At 39.0% G+C, this 21,900-nt stretch overlaps 1 protein-coding gene across 2 annotated transcripts in view; it reads right to left on the minus strand.

The window, feature by feature from the left end:
* ERBB4 (erb-b2 receptor tyrosine kinase 4) overlaps positions 1-21,900 on the minus strand; it is a 599,354-nt gene that overhangs the window by 111,928 nt on the left and 465,526 nt on the right. For both annotated transcript variants that reach the window (XM_051623560.1, XM_051623561.1), the window contains exons 17-18: positions 3,063-3,195; positions 475-597 (exon numbers count right to left, since the gene is read on the minus strand). In XM_051623560.1, coding sequence (XP_051479520.1) covers positions 475-597; positions 3,063-3,195 — 256 coding nt within the window. The remainder of the gene's footprint in view (positions 1-474; positions 598-3,062; positions 3,196-21,900) is intronic.

Consider the following 21,900-nt stretch of genomic DNA (forward strand, 5'->3'; position numbering starts at 1 on the left):
TCTATTTAAATGGAAGCAATTACAAGTATTACAGTTTAGCTTATGACAATATTGTTTTACACGGTATGATTACTATTACAGGACCCATGTGACAGTGGTGAAATGAGAGACAAAGTTTATCTAGCTTTCCAAAAGTGTGCTGTAAAGCCATTATGCAGGAACAGAATGAAGAACTTCTGATACTGCATTTTAACATCAAGAGAGCCCAACTTGTGTAGTCCTCTTGTGTGCAACGATGCTTGTGCTGACACTCCTTTTCTCATCAAGAAATAAAATCTGCCTAATTAAAACAGAAGTTAATGTTTGAGCCTGAAGATGTGCTCCTCCCACACAATCCCACACCCTATGACTTTCCCAGACATGCAAGGCTCACGAAGGCTCCCATCCACGTATGGGATGCTTTGCTGCAATGCAGAACTTGACAGTTCAGAAGTTAAATGAGGGAACTCTCTGCTGTTTATTGAAGACTCTTACCTTGTATACAGTTCCAAAGGCTCCAGAGCCCAGAACCTTGACTCTCTTCAGCTCAGTCTCCTTCAGGATACGAAGCTGTGCTTGGTTGGGTGCTGTGCCACTTGGAGTCAAGGGTTCCACAAGCTATGAAGGAGAATCCAATTGTCTTAAATATTTAAAAATGTGAAAACCTGTCAGAAGTTTATACTGAAAACAATCGATCCAAGTAAATACTGGAACAAGACACTTGTGGCATCTATTTACCATTGACCTGCAAACTTGTGGAAGGTTTTCTCATCTTCAAAAGCAAATGGGCAATGGTAAGAAACCAAGAGATCTAATAAAGAAAATCCTCACTCAACACGTAGTCATTTCCACCAGAAACTGCACAAAGGAATTACAAACTGGAAATTGCATTGATGTCACAAAACCGCACCCAAGGACTTTTGCTAATGGAAGCAGTATAAATATTTTCTACATGACAGAAATACAGCATTTATTACCAGTGTACCACGTTCTATTTTTACCCATTTTAGTGCCTGTTAAGTTGGCCACATTTCTTTTTAATAGCTCTCACTTAATGGCTCTTCATGTTCTTATTCTGTTTTGGGGATAGGACTGTTTTTTGGAACTTCTGTTATATCACACAGGAGGACAGCTTTAAGGAGAAAACATCTCATAGCAAACCACTAATTTTTAATAGCCACTAATTTGCTGAAAAAAAGGCACAATTAAACAATTTGCTCAAGATGTCCCAAGAAACTTTGTAAATTATCCACAATGGCACATTCAGTTAAACATGCTTTCAGATCTCAATATTATCCCCTCTCTGCCAGAAAAAAAAAACAAAACAAAACAATGCTTCTTTAAAAAGAAATTTAGAAAACATGAAAAGGACAATAACCTTAACATGAAAAATAGTCTCTTCCTTTACAGGATTATGAAAACAATTCAGGGCTACTCCTACTGAGTCTGGTTTGAAACCACTACAGTATTTCAAAATTGTCTGTTTACAAGGCTTAATTAGTTAACTAGACTACTTTGGTTCAGGTAAAAAAATATTGGTATCTGGAAATTAATGGAGTAAGAAAACATAACATAACCAAACAGCAAGAAGTCAGGTTATCACAGAAATAACTTGTGAGTTGCACTTTTAAAAAAGTGATTTCTCTTTCCTGCCCAGTACTTCCATGGCGAAAGAAAGAAGGTTTACAGTAAAAGAAAATTAGACAAACTGGTAGTACACTTCTGTATTTTCAGTTTATGAAAGGGGAAAGCAGCTTCTGTGCCACAGTCCACCAACACAGGTATGGCAGGGAGAAGTCTTGTGGACATCTAAAAAAGCACTTGTAGAGATTTACTGAGAATGATCTCCAGAAAGTACAGGTCTGTTGCAGCCTCCGGCCAGAAACAGAGACTTTAGCTGAAGCTATAGTCACTTGTGGGTTTATCTCAGGAGGCTTCTGATTTCATCTTCAGTATCTAAGCCAAGACAACAGGTTCCCCACATGTTCAGTAGGAGACCAGGAACTGCTGACAGCCACAGCTTCTGGCCAAATGGAGAATGAGACCTGGACTTCAAAGCAAATACTTCCCAAATCCAATGAAAGCCACCTGCTTAAAATAATTTATGCTTAAGTAGGGGCTGATACAATAGCAAGACTTAAGTATCTAAAGGCACTGAGTATTGCTAAGCTTTCTATACAACTGAACAGTATTTAAGAAGCAACATAAATTCTGGCCAAGCATAAAGATACTTAGGCAAACAGACTGGGGATGCATGTAAGCATTTGCTCCCAGGCTATACAGTGGAAATGAGTCAGAGCAGGACCCTTGGGACAGAAAAGAAAACAGCACTGGCAAAGAATCACTAGCTAACAATATTCCCAAGCCCCATTATTTCACACGGGGGACCCTAATTTAAAAATATAATCACCTATAAAGCATCTCTAGCATGGGACTGAGGAGATGTTAGTAATCCCCTCTGCTGCAGCTAACAGATAAAAAATTAATTTTATGCTTAAATATAATTCCTAGATTGCACCCTCCACTACTGGGGTTTCAAAGAGCAGGACAGAGTGGGCACAGCTCTCCATCCTATAGCTCCACTACAGGTTTTTGCCAGTAGAACTGTGAACTTCATTTCTTTAACCTCCACAAAGTATCTTGGCTTAATAAAATACATCGTTATTAGTGAGCATAATACAGACCTTGACAAAATCTGGACCACAAAGGCAATGAAGGCACTGAGAACAACAGCAAGTAACCTGTAATATTTAAGCATGAGAGCTGCCAAGTGTACTGATGAACTGGGACTGAAGTTCAGTTGAGGACAGGATGTATGCTCCAAAATATGGTGGTACGTGACTTTGTGATCATATGGATCTTTTTTTGGGTCTTCAAAAGCTGTGAATCTAATCTATATATGTACAGAAAACTAGTATCTTGAAATAACTTCATTCATTTCATCAGTTCAGTCTTGTAGAAGTTAGCAAAAGGATTTCTACAGACCTCTCTGGTAACTGGATTGAAGACCTGAATATTTTTTATATTAAAGCAAAACAACTCTGCATATCTTTTCAAATGTTCTGTGAGAAGCACACTCTCACCTCAGTCTCCAGGAATCTTCTCAGTGCTCTCTTCTTTTTAATGCTTTTGCGCCGAACATACACAGCAAACGTCAGGCCCACGATGACGATGATGAAGAGGCCACCAATAACTCCAGCAGCAATCAGAGGGGTCCTAGCAATCAGAATCAACGACTTAATTTTTAGGTACAGAGAGACCAAAAAACGGCTGGGTACATAAAAAAACTAGCACTTGGAAAGCTTATTAACTGTCTTATGGCTAGAATTTCCAAGTCAGTCCAAATGGGAAGTCAGGGGAAAAGCATTAACACACGGTATGATTTTTCTTGGTTTTGATCAAGATACCAAATTCTACTTTTTTCGAACTGCCATGCACATGTGAGAAGTCGTGTGGACAAGGAGATACAACATGCACTTTGATGGTAAATGCAAATCTGCAATGGCAAAATGAGGATACAGGTATCTGTGGGTTTCCTGCAAGAGCTTTACTATGCTTACTCTTTGGCTCCATCTAGATTAACACATGGGCTTGTGCATTTAGGGGAAAAATAATGAAAAATTCCCAAACTACCAATATGATGTGTTTTCCTGAGTACGAAGGAAGAAAGATGCAACTTCAAACATGGTATTTCATAGACAAACCTGGAGGCACCATATCTGTACACCTTCCTTCCCCGAGTGGAGGCGTTTATACAGGAACGCTGGAATTCACAACTGGAACCACGCACCTTTGTGGAACTCCTGGTTCAATACCATTGCAAACAAACATTTTGATCAGGGGTTATGGCTGCTCCCATCTGGTTTTGTTGTGTCTTTTCAGCACATGCAAGTCCCAGACCAAAAGCCTGCTGTGTTGAAGTCAAAAAACTCCTGTGAACAATGCCAAGCGAGGCTCAGCTTTTCCACAAGATCTATTGTCCCCCCACTCCTGCTACAACTCCCTTCAGCTCTCCAGGCTCTTGAGAAGCATGTACTACAATTACTGATTTTTTATTTATTTTTTTTCCATAATAAAATACAGTAGGCTGGCATCCAGCCACAAAACAAAAAGACTGTATCAGAGAGTCACTCTGACTTTGGTGCCCACATCTGGAGACCGCCTACAGTCAGTGGAGGGAAGCAGGCTCCCTCTGAAGGAAAAGTCAAAGCAACAGATGCTCAGACTCAGTTTTCTCTCTCTTTCTCCCCACTCCATTTGTAAAGGGTGGGTAGCAGCCTCCAAAACAAACCCTTAATTTGGGCATTTTCATAGAATACCAACAACTTCCTAGCATAAACACATTAACTTCACATATGGCTAGCATTGAACATCCTACCAACAATGGCTGGACAGTAGCTGAAAAGATGGGTAAAAAGAGACAGCCTGACAACTGCAGAGTATAAACAGGACAGAAACCCCTGCCTGGTAACTACAGGAAACAGGTTAATTACTGTCAAGATTGTGGAAATATCACTGCTATGTTTCTATCAGCCTTCCTCGGTTATGTCTCAGTGATGATGAAAGATACATTATGGCATATTAATAAAAATTTACCACTCAGCTATTGAAAATTTAAAGGAGTCTCCCACAGAAATAGTAAATGGATTTATCTGACCCTTTCTTCTTTTCTTCTTATGTCCTACCACAAAGCTGAGCAGTGGGAAGCAGTGCTATCTAACCTGGTTTGGTATATTAAGGAGTGCCTACATTACCACGGGGTATTGTTTTCAAGCCCATCTCTAAACTGTGCTAACTGTCCCTTGTCGCTGCAGCTGGATTCAGAGAGGTCTCAAAGCACACAATGTAGATTTATTTCAGATGCCAACCAAAAGAGCTTTCGGAGCACACCTGACGTGCTCCAACCTCAACTGGCATTAAGGTCCACAGCATCAAACTAGAGCTAACACAAGGAAAAAATCCCTTGCAGCAAACACAGCCTAGACATCGGGACCATCACCTATTTCATCCTCCAGATCCAATCCTATTGTGTCACTCACTTCACATTAACAGAGATAAAGCCTCATACTCCCACATCTGGTTATTAAAGCACCATGTTTACTAAACTATCTTGCTTGCCCAGGGAAAACACCCTGATGTTACCCAGCACTGCAAGGCATAGTATAGTACAAAGACTGTACAACAGAAACCCTAAAGGTGGCAAAAAACAGGAAGCTGAATGTTGTCTGGCTGTGAAATGATGTTTGGAAAATAAAAATCCAGTTCCACCTACTCCTCAGACAGAGACACTCCTCCTTCATCTAGTTTGGCTTTAAGACCTTTCTAATCCCATTGGTTACTCTGCTGATTTTGAGTGCAGGGCTCAGATTAAAGGACCTGGCATATCCACCAAAAACAACAGTCCCCTTCATTTGCATGTGCTTTCCATGAGGCTGATGCAAGAAACTCCTCCATAGGCAAGTAAGAAAAACACTGGATATCAAAAGACATCTAGAGAGCCAGTACTGACTAATACTCTGGAGCAGAGGAATTTGGTTTTTTATGCTGTATGAACAATCGTATGATTTTTAACAAACACCACCAAACCACAGACTGACAAAATAGGCAGGAGATATCTGGGCATTAAAGTGTGTATTAATAACTATCATAACAGCTGTCAAAATAAATAGTTTTTTTATGGTAATGTGTACACTAAAAATGGTCCAAATAATATTTACATGATAGACCATAACAAGGCAATGGTTCCAAAGGAGATATAATGACCAGTGAAGAAAATAAAATGAAGTTACAAATTCCTTACAACACTTGTATTGTTACAGAGTACAGGGGTTCAAAATGAATCTTTATGATCCATCGTGTCAACTCTCACTGACTTTAAAAGACAATCCTCATCATTTTATGCAGTGAATTGAAAAACAAAAATGAAGTAATTTTAAAAAATTTCACCAAAGAAGCATTCAGTCATTAATGTGAAATACTCTGCTATTGCATATTGTATTTGAATTTTCAGGAGATACCGTATCAACACACTATTAAGCAAGCTTAAAAATGGAGAGCAAGAGGAATAACATGAGGGGGAAAAAAACTCCACATATTTAAATGCTAAACAAATAACTGTAATGCAGACAAAGTTTTATTTTCAACTCTAATAGTGATCAGCTTCCTTCACTCCTAAGTCCATTTATCCTCAGATAAAAATCATGACAGACACAAACATCACAGGCCTAAACTGATGCAGTTGGATCCCGTACAGCTTCTCCTCACTCTGCTACAGAGCTAAGCCCCAAAATTAACAATCGTGTTTCGTTTGCTACAACAGCAAATGACATGTCACTGCCTTCAGTGCTTTCTGGTGCCTCCAGGGCACTTCACTGTTGTTGGATCCCTGCAAGGTGGGGCTTATCAGAGGCTTCTGAAGACACAAAACCTTTCTCCCATTTTGTTTTGGTTTTTTTATTATTTATTTATTGTTTGTTTGTTTGTTTTTTTGGCCACCCCTTGTTTTGCATATGCTCCTAACCAACAATTCAGCCTCACACAGAGCTGGACACACAAATCTCCTTATCTCTGGTGCCACTAAAGGCTTAATCCACTTACATTTTTGTTACATTGCTGTCCCACCATCACCTTTGTTAATGCAATTCACTTTGTTTGCCCACCTCGGACTACTGCCACTTAAAACTAATTCCATGGAAAGTTAACAGAAACAATGTTGCTGCAGAGACAAAAATTTCAGTATCAACTTCCTCCCTATTTTGTTAAAGTCATTTTTAAAAGCATGCAGGCCCTACTTCCCTGTAAGGGCTCAGAAAGGCTTGAGTCAAGTGAAGAGAGGCTCCATGTCAATCCTGCCCATCCAGACAAAAGCTGATCCTTGCTCACATTTCTTTCAAAACAGGAAACTTCTGATACAGCCACTACTTTCCTTTACACACTGAAAACCTACCTCAGAGGATGAAAACAACGTCTTCTAGGTGTTTCGGGACTTTTATGCTCATCAAAATACACTTGGCAGCCCAAGAAACATGGCCCTGAATCATAATTCAAACCCATATAATTAATTTGCTATCCCCCAGCCTTTCCTCAGCTGAGGGCAGGATACACAATTAATCATAGAATCTTAGAATGATTGGAAAGGGCAACAGCAGGGAAGGGGGGAAAAAAAAAATCATAACGTGAAAAAACCTGCCTTTTGAACTGCAAACTGTGTAACTGGCTAAAAGTTGAAAGCAAGATTCTAGTATTTCCTTAAAAGAAATTAATAATAAATATTTCTTTTAAAATGTGTACTGTGTTTTCATATTTGATGCACGTGACGTCCACTCCCACAAACCCAAATTTAGACAAAAAAGTTCGAAGTTAGTCTTCCTAGATGGACAAGGATGCTCATCCCATCCACTCCAAAACATTCAAATAGCTGCAATTTCAACACTGCTTTGAGGCCATGCATTAAGCCTAACTATGGATTTACATGAGTACATGGTCTCATACTTTTGAGTGGAGAGTGCAACAGACAGGGAGAAGCAAAGAGAATTATGGTCCATGGAGTAAAGCTGAGAAAGAACACCTGTTTTTTCCTTTGGCACTAACCCACCTAATACGATATGTAAATAAATACAGTTTCCAAGCTGAGCTGTTAGAGGGCTTTAAGTTCCTGCCTCAACCTTCCCCAACTTCCCCTCCTTTGAGTTTTCTCTACGTAAACAAACAGGATTCATTACAACTTTGAATATTTACTAAGCAGTCGCTTATCACTCCAGTAAATTTTGTTATCAAGGCATTATTTTTTCCTGATGGATGATTCATCTGTTTTGCACTTCTCACCCCTTCCACCAGCAGGGAGTTCAGCTGACTTTGAAGCTGCACTTTGAGAGAACTAACAGATTCTGCTAATCCTGGAACGATAATCTTAGTATTTAAAATATACAAGATAAACAACCAGACTGGGAAGCAAATTTGTGTATGGTTTAATAGCCTCTCTCTGCTGTGCAGTATTCTCCAGGCAGAGCTCTACAACCACAACTTCCAGAGTTCCTGGTGTTTGCAAAATGGTGCTCCCTTGGGGTGAAAAGAATTAGTCTAATGTTACTCACATTAAGATGTGCTTTGCTTTATATTTTTCTTTCTCAAGAACAAGGCTCCCCCCTTTCTCCACCTCATCCATTTGAACACTGACAAACATCCCCATTTTTGTACAGATCAGGAGTTTCTACCATGCATAAACACAAGTTTTAACTCACAGCTGATCTCATGATTACTAACAATTCCAAATTAAACATAGATCTGGGCAAGCTGCATCCCGTTGTACTGGCAACTCACTGTAGTCAAACCCTCGTGGCAGATACTTCCAGCCACAACTTGTCAATATGCAACATGACCACAACGTTGCAGTCTATGTCTAGATCTATGCAGCAGTTCAGGACCACACACAGTTTTCACTTTGGACAAGGCTAATGCTGACAAACAGATATCTATAGGCAAAAGAGTGTTTTCTTTACCCACACCAGTTCCTATATTGAAGCCTTCCTCAACCAATTATTTCTAGATCAATATAATCAAGTTACCTCCATGCTCAAAGTTTGTTTTTTTCTCGTTTTGCCAAATGAGGACACGTGCAGAACAGAGACTTGCAGTCTCTGACAGTGCACATCCTTTCCCCCTCCAGTACACCACTAACCAAGATGTGCTGTTGAGAACAACTGTGTCATTAGGATACATCAAAGTGTTTCACATATGGTGCCATCATTTCCTGAAGGTTTGCACATATTTTGGTTATCAGAGTGTAACACCAACAAGACACAAACAAATATATCTATTCCTTAAATTGCAGAATTGTGTCCTATTATATTTGTGCTTTTTTTAAAGATAGGATTCCTCATTTGACTCAGCAAAACAAATGAAGACCAAGAAAAAATATTTCGTATAGCTTTGAAAATGAATATAAGCTAGAATTCTAGACACGAATATGTATTGATTATAAATGTATGGCATCTTTATTATCCTTAAGCACACACAGTGCAGAATGGATTTCTTGAAAACTAGCTTTAAAACTGAATGGCATAATTTAGGAGAACAACCATACTTCTGTTATGTTTTCACCATAATTTACTAAGAACTCCCAGTTTTAAGAACTCCCAGTTTTAACTTCCACTTAATGCAGTCGACTGGGGAGAAATACCATAACCACAGAGGCTTCAGTATCAAAATGGACGCTTTTCATGGGCTTCTTCTCTCCCCACAAACCTGATAAGCCCACCTGACAGCTCTTGCATCCCTGGTATTTTTAGTCTGAGATTTTTCCCTTTCTGCCACAACATAAAACCAGAATACTGTTATTAAGAACTTGCACAGAGACTTTGTTTTGAGGCTTGTGCTTTAAGTGAACACATTAACATTCCTTGTAAAATATGCCATGTCAGGCCCCATACAATGGAGATTGATTTGTCTGTGACAAAAAGCCAGTTAAATACATTAGGTTGGACTCAGGTGAAGACAGTTCATCAAGAACAAGCCTCTTTATAAATTTGTCATACTTCTCATTTTCTTTGGGAACAGTAATATTGTGCTTTACATACAGAAAACTAAACCTCTAATGACCATGGACGCAGATGGACTGCTCTGCAACTAATACCATCAACACCAGCTCAGAGAGCCTCTTTCTGCATAAAGCATTCCTGTTAGAAGCAATCAACTCAGCCTGCTTCTCTGCAACCAGTTGCAGTCAACTGGCTCAATGATTATGCCTGTGTACATAAAATTATTAAGAAAACACGCTTTTATCAAATAGAAATACAAAGCTCATTTTCCTGTGTGACATAATATGCCAAGAGATGACTTGGGTGGCACTGCTTTCTATTTATTGTCTAATCCAAAAGTACCACAGAGCAGCCCAGGCTGAGGGTGTTAGATGGCTTGGGGAGCTGGTAGTGCCCATTTTAAATCAGCAGGTAGCCAAAACATTCAATGGGTGATCAGTTATAGAGAGAATATAAATCCCAGCATAAAATGGGCCCCTGAAACAGAGCAGGAACATCCCCTTACTCCGAAATAGGTGTTCAGATTTCTATAGCATTTTGTCCATTGCTACCTTCTGCTTTCTATATGTTCTAGCAGACATTAGCAGGCCAGTTACCTTCACCCTGTATCCTGCACAACCTCTCATCCAGAAGGCTGAACTTGAGCCTAACTAGCTCAGGAACTATTTCAACCTGTCCTCAGCTTTGTTCCACCAGTGACTGCCCAGGTAAGTGAATACTGCAGTCAGTATTAATGAGAATTCATTAACATTTTCAGTGGCAACTTCATTCAGTCAAATGTGTGTTAAGAAACAGTTATGTAGATAGGTGGATGCTCCAGAATTTGGCAAAAAATCAGATCTCTGAGGACACTGATTCATGACAAATTACACATTCACTACTTTGTTCTCAAAAAAACCCAATATTTGGTACAGGACACAGACATTCACTTCAGCTAGGTGATAAATGAATCTGCAAATATTAAAGAACAAGAAGGAATAGTTGTGTTTTAAATAACCAACAGGAGGAAACCTGTTTGAATACTGTGCTCTTCCTTCTGCTTTTTTTTTTTTTTTTTTTTTTGTAACACTTGCCAAATTCCACTGGTTGAAAGTGCTTGTAATTCACTTGAGTTCCAGTAAAGTGTTTGCTGAAGTTGTTATTCAACATACCAAATATTTATGACTAAGCAAAATCTTGTCTACAGAACTGCACAGGTAGTTTGCTTACCATCCTGTGATTCTATATGTGTATCTGCACACGCATATGATTAAAAAATTTCCTTCAAAGTCTAAATCAAAACAACAACACTCCAAAATAGCTACACTGCATTCCACACTGGTATAAATGGATATACAAATATAGCATTTGAGACATTTATTAAAATAGTAGTACTGATCATGATGCTGTTATCTGCAACGTACATTTTACTTCTCATTTGAGTTCTAAATAAGCAGAACTTATCTTTGTGGAGAATAGCAGAGAATAAACATGGCCAGTGCTCATAAATAGTGAGGAAAATCCAAGGTAGATAAAGAACAGGGTATAAGGAATTTATTTCTGAGTACACATGGTGCTGCTTTTGGATTTATCACTATTATTTTACAAGGATAGCATTCTGTCTAAATTCTCTTCACAAAATATATCAATCATTAGAAAATCCCATTTGATTATGGGGGAAAAAACTCACACAAAAATGAGATCCTCTTTCTGTCACAAGGTTTATACAGAATTATCTCCTGTATGATAATAAAGCCAAAAATTCTTCTGTGTCTGTACCTCATCAGTCATCTTGCAGTAGTTCTTCTATTACTAACTGAAGCAGAGAGAAACTCTGGTGTGTCTTGCAATTCCTCTTAATTCTAGTCATCATCCCACTGCCAGCATTTCCTCAGAGATCACTGAGAAAAAACAAGTTCAACTTGGAAGCTCTAAACCCACCCACCCTTCACTCCTCTCTTCTGTATCCACAGCTACTCAAAGGAATCCACTTCACCGGCTGTAAAGGGAGCCAAGGAAAACCAGTCTTTGTGTATATTACCCTCATATTTTACTCCCAGCTCTCTCAATGATTTTTTGTTGTGTCTATGTACACAGTAACCTCCTATCATCTTGATAGTCACAGATGTGACTTGATTAGAAAAACAGCTTGTGTCCATGGTGAGGATACTGCTCAGAGTAACCTAGACTCTACAACAGCAGTTTTATTATGATTATTTCACAGTACAGTATGGCCCACAGAAAAGCAAATGATAATTCAGTAAAACAGCTCTTCCTTCTCCTAAATTTCAGTATGAGTGAACATTCCCTAATTTATTGCAGATACCGCCTTTTCTACACATCATCCAAATGTTAAAAAACCTCCTCTTCCAAGAGCTGCTAAACTCCCAGAACAGAGCAGGACAAGAATCTGGGGAAACACTGATCCAGCTTAAAAAAGAACTTATTCCTTTTTCTACCACAAGCTCCTTCCTCTCCCCTCGCCACCAGACCCCCACATCTAACCAAACCCCCATCAGCCTCTCTACCAGACTGACCTTCTATGCCTCTTAGGTCTCACTTAATGAGCTTCTGAAGCTCATTAGGGCTCAGGAACACAGGGAGAGAAGGCTCTTATCATGAGAGAGAGGGGAGAGTGATTACCTGTTATCCCACTTAAAAATATATATATTTGTAGCACTTGTATAAGGAAAGCACAAAGAAGGTGATGAAACCATCTAGAGCACATAAATACAAAAATATAGCTACAGGCTTTGACTTGCTTACTTTAATTGCCTTTTCCTCACTGGCATTTTCCTGGAAAGGGAAAGAACTCCCTCATTTAAAAAGCCTGCTGATTAAAAGATGACTCAACCATCCCCAAGTCTGGCATTTGGAGCCTGATCTGCTGGTTGAGCCAGGAAAGGAAAGCAGAGAAAGTTCATGCAGAGCTGAAGTGGTGAGACAGCACCCAACTTGGCCTGCATCCCAGTCATTTGCATGCAGAGGATATTGCTACCACTAGGGACAGATAAATGTACCTCTGGGAGATGGGACTATTTTAAAGCTAGAATATTATCTCTTCAATCTGTTCTTTGTCAATAATCCTTACTGTGATAGACTATGCATATTAACAACTAGTGGTCCCTTTTTAAGGCAGGAACACTTTTACTTTTTATTTTTTCCTGCATCAGACCATGAGGGGCAGGGAAAAAGGTAAATTATTTCAGAAAAGTACACTCTTTCTTTCAGGAATCCAAGCAAGCAATGCTCACTGATCCAGAGCCCAACCAAAATGAACTGTAAATTTCCCAATGGCTGATTCAAGCCAACTGGGAACTTGGAAGAGACCAGTCGGCCAATGACAGGCTCAGGCTGGTGAATTATGCAACTAGAATTAGTCCTGTTCCCTCCAGTTTACCAGGCCATCGCTGTTCCTTTGTTTCTAACCACCCACCCTACAGGATCCATGTATCATGGTCCGTGCTCCTAGCATTATTTTAAGACTAATTTGGAGATGAATGTGCTACATTGCCAAAAGTAGGGATCACAATGTCTTACCTCCTCTTCAGCATGACCCATGAGATTATACTCAGCAACACACCAAGCCTATGGGATCGAACTTGGCTGAACCTTAACAGCATTAACTGGAGCAAAACAAATGGTAGAAAATAATTAAAAACATATCCTTTATCCTTCTGTTTTCTTCTACTTTTCCACTGTCACCTCTCATTTTTTCTCATGTTATGTTGCTTTACAGCTTCTGTGCCTTTTAAGGCACATCCATGCTACATAATTTCAGTGGCATACATAGATAACATTAGGTTTACTATGAGTAGACAGCTATGAGTTAAAATGGAACAAAGAGTAAAACAAGCACATGTATTGAAAATCCAAGCAAGAATTTTAAGAGGCAAGTAACACCTCAGTGTAGTGCTTGGATGGCCTGTGCTTGTAATGGACAGACTATGTCACAGGCAGGGCATTGGGAGACAAATTATTTGAGGAAACAGTTCACACTTTTACTTAAAAGGTTGACTGGATTTCAGACAACTTTCCTGCAGGTATGACAAGAATAAACTAGGTGCAATTTACAAATCAGGGTTTACATCATAAGTGGAGCACGTTTAACTAAAGTTTGGCCTTTGTCCTAATGACAGGTTGAATTTGTTCTCAAATGTCTGCATAAATGCCACAGCTCTTTAGGATGAGGGATTACCAGCTCTGTCAAGAGATGTTCCAGGACAGGCAAATACACAGTAATGCCTCACAACTCTCTGCCAATGAAAAGCTCCATCAGAACTAGCCAGCACCTCTTTTTCATATTATCCCATGATCTTTCCTTGCCTGTTTGATCATTTGCTCAATCTCAGGTAACTACAGAAATTATCTGCATTACCTTCTATTGATAAAACAACCAATGTCTGCAAAAGACCTTGTTCACCAGTGTGTGAAGATAGTGTCAATAAAAATTTATACCTGTTTGAAAAAAAAAAAAAGCAGCAAACATCCCTAAAGAAAACTTTACTTTAAAAGGTTAAAGGTTACATACAAATAAAAACAATACCCAGTACCTACATACCATGCTTTCTAAAACTTCATGGTACCAAAGATACAGCTCTTCCAGGAGAGTAAGGGAGGGATGATAGGAAGAGGGAGAAGAGGGGGGGGGGGGAAGAAAAAAAGAAAAGGAAGACTCTTCACTGCAGAACAATGCAAGATACTCAGTACCTCATGACCACCTAAGGATTAACAAACCTGATAGAGGTGGACCAATTAGACCTACAAATTTCTGTCATTAGCAAAGAAACTGATTCATGGGAAACAATTTGCCTTCAGTTGTACATCATCAAATAAAAATATTGCAATACTAACACAAAATGCTACTACATTTGTTCAAAATAAGTGTCTCACTCAAGTGAATAATAAGCATGGTGTCAGAGAACTCGAACAGGTGAGATTTGAATGAGTTCTTCCTCTTCCTCAGCAAAGGACAATCTGAAAACTCTGAAGTTTAATTGTCCTAACTATTAGTGAACAAGGATATGTTGGTATAACAGAAACCTTGTGTAAAGTCACGTGGAGCTCCTACTCTCACACACTTCTGTGTGCCTCACCAAAGCTGACAGGAACCAAAGCCCAGTTTTCAGCAGCTAGATTTGTTTGTCTGTGTCCAACTCAGTCCTAGGAATCAAAATTCAGATGAGGAACTCCTGGTCCTAATCTTAGAGCATGACCCAAGAGCTAATCATAGCTGGAAACTGTCATTGCAGACATAAAAATGTTACGTCACACACTGTAAACAATGACAGGAGGGACCAGCAAAACCCTCTGGCCAGAGTGTGTGTGCAGCTCAGCCTCAAGGCTTGGCACAAGCTCATCCCACTTGAAAGAAAAAGTTCCACTTTTGATTTTACAAGTCTTGTGCTAGAGAACAGAACATCACCAGGAAATATCACTCCAAGAATTAATAGCCCTCATTAGAAATGCACTGGCATTTTGCTGCTTTGAATGTGTCTCTCCTCAGATTTCATCCACGTATTTCACAGATAGACAGACAGACACCCTCGCTTCCTTGTCAGTCTGCCAGAGCAGTGATGTCTTTAAGCACTTTTGTTCCTTACCTGTGTACTTTTAGATGATAATCAGGCTCTACACTTTGACCTTTAATAAGCTTCAGTTGTTTGAGCTCCCAAACCTCTTCACTACAAGGCACAATGTACAAGGCTTTAGATATTCCTGGCAGCTCTTCTCTAAAGCCTTAGTCATACATATAGTCATACATATAGACAAACATATAGCCCTGAGAAAACAGCCAGTCTTTCTGAAGGTACAGGGTCTACATTCTTGTTCAGCTCTACCCAGTAGCATTACAACAAGCTTGAAAATAAGCAAAATATCTCTACTTTACAGGAAAGAGATGCAAAGAAAGCTGAACTAGCAGAGTGAGGGCACTGCATGTGAAATGAGTACAGCATTAGGCCCCTTATCCACAACGATTTGAACGTAGTTATTTGAAACTCTTCATGCAAAAAGCCCCAAGGTACAGTTAATTTATGTGACTTTTTCCCACCCTGTCACTTCACAGCATGACAGGGAAAAAAATATAGTAAGATAAAGAAATGTAATGTGTTGGCTCAATTTACCAATGCTCTGTTCTTCATGGTTGTTGGTATTTGTGGTAGTGCTTCCACCTTTGGTAACTGCTGCAGAACAACTGCCCACACGCAACACCAAAGAACAGAAACACGTTAATTCCCTCAAACCTATAACTTGTTTTATTAGTTTACCATTGTGCTTGCAGGCTACTCACTGGATAAACTGGAAAATGTCTTATCAAATTCAAAGCTGGCATTTCTGCAAAAATGAATTAAAAAGATTGGCTGTGAACTGTATTGCCATAATTAACAAGATATCTGAGATTTTTGATCTAAAGTTGGAAGAACTGTTGCAAATCAACTGAGAAGCAGAATGTACGCTGTTTTTGTACAATAATTTCAATTGCAGATTTCAAACAAATTCTCATCTGCATTAAGCACTCCAGCATATATTTAACTGGCTTAGGCAATGGAGAAGCATGCAGGAAAATTCTTGCAAGATTACTTTACAGATAGCAGAAAGGAATAAATCTCCCCCAGTCCCAAGCATTGTCCCCACCTACAGTAGATAACATGGCTTGAGACACTAACTTTGACCGGAAGAGATCTAATGAAGCAGACTTGACTGTTCACATGCTTACAACACAAGCATACTGCTACCAAAGTACTGTAGTTCAGAACCCCAACCAAGAGCTTCCCATTTTATGCTAGGATTGCAGCTTATCATCTGGCAGGTTACAGTGAGTAAGCCAGAATGCAGAGAATTAAATCTTGGCTGGACTCTCAACTCAAACACATTTGTCATGTAAATTGTTTAAACACAAAAGAGTAACAAATCCTGCATTACACGAGTAGATGGGAAGTGAGACCACAAGCTTTAGTTCTGATTTATTATATGCTAAATATTAATGAATTATTAAGAAACCATTCACTGAGGTTTAAACAAGTCTACATCTTACATATTTCTAAAGCTCTACAAATGTATTTTTAATATCAGATAATTAATTTATAACAACATTAAATCTACATTAAATCCTCATTTCAAGCCATAAAAGAAACCCGCTGGGAGAGTGGTGAGATATATACTGTTGCTTTATAAGAAAGTCACTTCTTCATGGCACAATTTTACTGCTGCACCATATAGTCTTTGTGCAGCCAAACCAGTACAGACACACAACACAAGGCTTTTATAGCCTGATGAGAAATAAAAGCAGTGACTTCTGCAACAGGCCTGTGTGTTGTTTTCCATTCTAACAACCACTTTTCCATCTGGAATTTCCTAATGCTTCTCATCTTTCAGCAGCAGACTGCCAGGTTTGGCCTAATCACTTGATATCCTTTCTGCTCCTAGTTTCAGTAGAAATAATTTAGTCAGTTTCCTGAAACCAGGAATGTTCTTATTTTAAATGTATTTGAAAATGATTTTGCAACTTGTGGTAGCAAAGCAAATACCGAGCTTTTATTGAGAAGTCTCTGCAAAGAAATCTGTGTATGACCTGACAAAGCTCCAGTGCTTGCTAAGTATTGTCTTTAGGGCACCCTGTATCTTTGCTATGACACTCCTCATGGAACTGAGAAGCTTCCTGTTACGATGGGGCCGAACATATGCACACAGCTCACTAGGATGGACTTTGTACTCAAGCCACAGAGAACACTTGGCATGAAGTTTGAGGACAAGAGAAGTACTGTGGGTGTTACCTTGTGTGCTAAGCAGACCAACACCAAGTCCCTGCACACTTCTGCAAGAAACCTGCTTCCTTTGTAAGACTCAGCACTGCACTAATGTTCCTTCACCAGCTGAAGAAGGCAGAGGGGCTGGGACATACCAAATGAGACAAGAAGGGCTGCCACACCTACATCCTCAAGGAGGCATACTAAGGCAACTTCTGTTACCTCAGTATGGCATTTCTGCTCAGCGTACACTGCTGCACAATCATGAATATTACCCAAATCCAACAAATGAGCACAGGTGCTGAGGAACTTGGTCTATGAGCATCAATAATCTCAATATATTACAGGAGAAGTTTGCACATATTCCACTCCTTGTATAGCAAACCACTACAAACATCAGGCTTCTGGCCTTATTCTATCCTGCACACTCTCAACAGGATCCTCAAACTACTGGATCCACAAAATGGATTTTAAAAAGCACTGGTGTGACAAATTATTTTATTTATTTCATGCTTCCAACCTTACCAGTTTATTTCTCTCTATAGTACAGATCCTACCGAATCCTCCCATGCTGTGAGACCACACCAGCCAACCCTGCTGAGTAACGCAGATGAACTAGAAACCCTTGCAGATCCCAGACAAATCTTTCTGAACATGTTATAGAACGGAAGGTTTAATACAATGAGAGTTGTTTTTTTAATCTGTGGACAGATCTGTACAGCAGAAAAGAAGAAAACCCCACCTAGCCCCTTTCCTATGTAGACCAGTCTCATTAAGTGGAAGGGGCAAAACTGGAGGAGCTCATGAAATCACTGCAGTGACTTTCATTCATGTCACAGAGATACTCAAATGTTCCTCCTAAAGTTCCAGGCTGTGAAATGTTGTTGCAACAACCAAAGTGCCCACAGCAAAGGTCTGTTTGAGAATCAGTTCAGTAACAGCAACTTTACATACAGAATGGGGATTTCTTGATCAGTCTGTCCTAAACAGATCAAATGTAAACTCAATCCAGCCCACAGAGGCAGGATCTGATACTGCATCAGAAAGCTCCATCCTAAAAGTGCCTCAGGAGTAGCATCTTAGCATCTTTTAGCAATCAAGTAACGTGCCTTAGTTTGAACTCACAGATCCCATTTTTCCTCTTATTTCATACAGAGAGTCTCTTCCTCTTCCCCTCCAGAATGACTATAATTACTCCCTAAAAATACAGAGCATGTGGAATGCTTTCCTCCAAGCAAAGGAACAAAACACCACGAAAGCAATGAACATAAGCAGTGATTAGAGGTGGTTTCTCTTCCCCACCATCTACCCAGAAACGACATCCTTTCTGGATATAAAGCCAGCATTAGGATTGTGATTTCAGTTAGCATCTTCACATTGTTTTATGTGACCGCTTGACTGTGGCGGTCCTGGCTAATTAGTTTTTGTTAGTTAAAAGGGAAATGTCAATGACATTTTCTTAGGGCATAGAGAAACATCAGCTTACTCAAACCAATAACAGCAAAATGCCAGTTCTTCCCTATCATATCCACCACATGCTTCTGATCATACCTTCAGATTTCCAATCTCTCATGCACTGAACAACAAACTTCACTCCTCCTTTGATGATCTCTTCTCTCTTAGCATTAAACTGAATTAATCATAGGAAGGATGAACACCTTTAAAATTCATATTTTAAGTAAAACCTTTGTCCAAAGCTTAGCTTCAACAACTGACTCAGCCAAACTTTTCTGGTGAACTTAGTAGCAGAGAAGCACAGAAGAACCAGCATTTTGTGAAAGTCTGGAGTAACTTTTTTTGTAATGGACAGCAGCCCTAAGAGCCAGAAAATCTACCCAGCAGACTGACTCAAGTGAATCCCACAAATTACCATCAGAAACATTGTGAAAGGGACACTGAGAGCTACACATGGATATGTTACAAACATGAGCAAAGGCTTTCCCTGACATTCGATTTCAACTGCAGTAAATCAAGAGCTACAATGACAATAACCAGAATTTACAACTAACCACAAGCAGAAGAGGCACTCATTTCTCCCATGACTTCTAGCTCCTTTGGAGTTTGAGCTTTTCCTGGCAGATAAGAACAAAGTGAAAGCCTTTCCGAGGATAAATTGAACACATCAAAATAAATGTGGGTCCTCACAGAGGAAAAAAAAAAAAAGGCACACAAGATCCAGGAAGTAACCTAAGAGTAATTTGAAAATCTATCAAGTAGCCCAGAGGAAAAGGGGAAAAACAACTCTTCTATGTGGCACTGAGCTGGAAATGGGAAAAGAAAAGCTTTTCTTGTATCCTTTTGCACAGAACTCTATTGAAGCTAAAGGTTTTAAACAACCAAACACCTGTGCAGAAAGACATGTCATCCAAAAGGGTGTTTTATTCTTTTTCCATGAAATAAAAAGGACCAAACGTTAGCCCAAAACACCAAAGTTTCACTGGTCATCTGGAAAAGAAGCCACCTGATGCACATCTGATTCACCTTTATGAAACACAACAGTAAGAATTCCTTTGCTATTCTACCAGACTCTTACAAAAGCCCTCAAGTCGATGGATCGTGGCAAAACCAATTTGCAACCTGCAAACTGGAAAGAAAAGCAACACTGGTATGAAAATGGAAATAGTTGCAGATGAAAAATATCATCTCATTTGTAGTTACAGCCTGCTCTCACTTTCAGCTTTCTGAACAGCAGAGAACCCTGCCCTTCAACTCACTGCTAATTCACATCAAGGAAAGAAATTCAAGTCAATTGCTAAGGGTAAAACTGATAATTAATTATTTTAAGGTTTTTAAGTCTAGGGAGAGCACATAATTGTTAAAGGGACATGAAGGTTCTTTCTAAAGTGAAACACGTTCATTTTCTATTCATACTCCTACAGGAATAAAAAGTATCACTTTGCCAATGCAGTTTTGCCCATTTCAGCCCAAACAAAATGATCATTTTCACACACACACACAAAAAAGCAGAATTTCACTAATCTCATCAATATAAAGGTATGCAACTTCCTTTGGCTTGAAAGTGAAAGAATACATACAACTTGACATTTAAACACAGTGCAGTAATTTTCCTAAAATAAATTCAGCAAATTTAAAAAAAAAAAAAAATCCATCAGATCTAACATAAACATTTGAGAGTCTTCCCCCTCAGACTGACTGAAGCAGGGAATTACTCACTTGAAGAGAATAAAAAATTTCTTTAATTTCCACTCCCCTTCATAATTTGCCTTACTACCTTGAAAGCAGATAAAGGACACAAAACCAGTGATTTACACAAAATAAAAAAGGAACTAATCATTGCCTGCTAACACGTGCCTTAAGCCTGGCACCTTACTAGACAACACTTGAGTGTTGTGTCACCACGTCTGAGGTCTCCCTTCTTTAATCAAACTTTTAAACACAGGGCCCAATCTAACCTCCAGTGGGATTAAGAGGAGTCTTTCCATCAAAAAAAAAAGGCTATTTGGCAGTTCCTCCAGAGACTACCTGAGCATTTTCAATGCAAAGGTGAGTTGTACAACTTGAATTAAACAGTGAACAAGGACTAACTGGCTTTCAGGCTAACAGAGGAAGCTAGAGCAAGTAGCCTGAAATGCTCTGAGAGAACCACTCTACAGCCAACAAGCTGTCTTCCTAGTATAAAGCCCTTCATGTTCCCACTAAAGCTGATTAAAAATGCAGTTGATGAAATACATGTATTTTTTTAATCGGTTACTAAAGCAAAGAACTTCAGCATGGTCTCCATTCTCTGTAGTCTAATAAGCCCTTTAAATTTGTGCAAATGATAATACATTTTCTGTATTTGTGCTTTGAGTGAATTTAACAAAACGGAGACATTTTAAAAACTGATTGCTGGTTTTGGGCAACTCCATTTGGATAAGTAAAGCTGAACACTGGAGTATCTCAAGCTGGATACGCCAGAACAGAAAGATTAAAAACCCAAAAACTGAAATACTGAAAAACTCAGTCTTTCTTCATTGCTTATTCATTGGCCCATGAATTAAGTCAGAACTGATATTGATTTAATTAAACAAGTATACCATCTGATAGCATTTATAGAGTACTGTTTTCCAAGTCCAAACATGTTCTGCCTCAACAGCTAGAAACAGGAACATTCTCATTAGGTACACAAGTAGGAAGGAAAGGCAACCTTAAAATCTTTATTTCAAGACAAGAAAAAACCCCAAAGTAAAATCTTACTGAGGTGAAGTTGATTGAAAGGATATATTTTTCATCCAGCCTCAGCTCATGACAGTAATCCCAAAGCCTGGAAGTCATACTAACCAGTTTGAAATTAAAAATAAAACCCCTCAATGACAATGAAGGGCTTTCATGAAGAAGAATGCAGAGTATAATCACAATGTTTTGAGACTCTTCCTATATTAATTTGATTGTGATTATTGAAAAAAAAAATACAAATTGTGGCTAGGTGACAATTTCATATTTTTAACAGAAAATGAAAGAAATAATCAAATAATACTGTTGTGTGAATTAGGGAAGAAATTAAGATTTGCTGAAACATTTACTTTATTCCACAGAGAAGTATGGAAGAGAAAGCTGCATTTGCTTTTAAGCTGTTTTAAACAAAAAGAACTACAAACAGAAAAAAAATACAAGTGAGTTGACCAGAACTTTCATCATGCTCACTTCCACTAAAATTT

The sequence above is a fragment of the Apus apus genome, chromosome 6, assembly GCF_020740795.1.
Source record: "Apus apus isolate bApuApu2 chromosome 6, bApuApu2.pri.cur, whole genome shotgun sequence".
NCBI lineage: Eukaryota > Metazoa > Chordata > Aves > Apodiformes > Apodidae > Apus > Apus apus.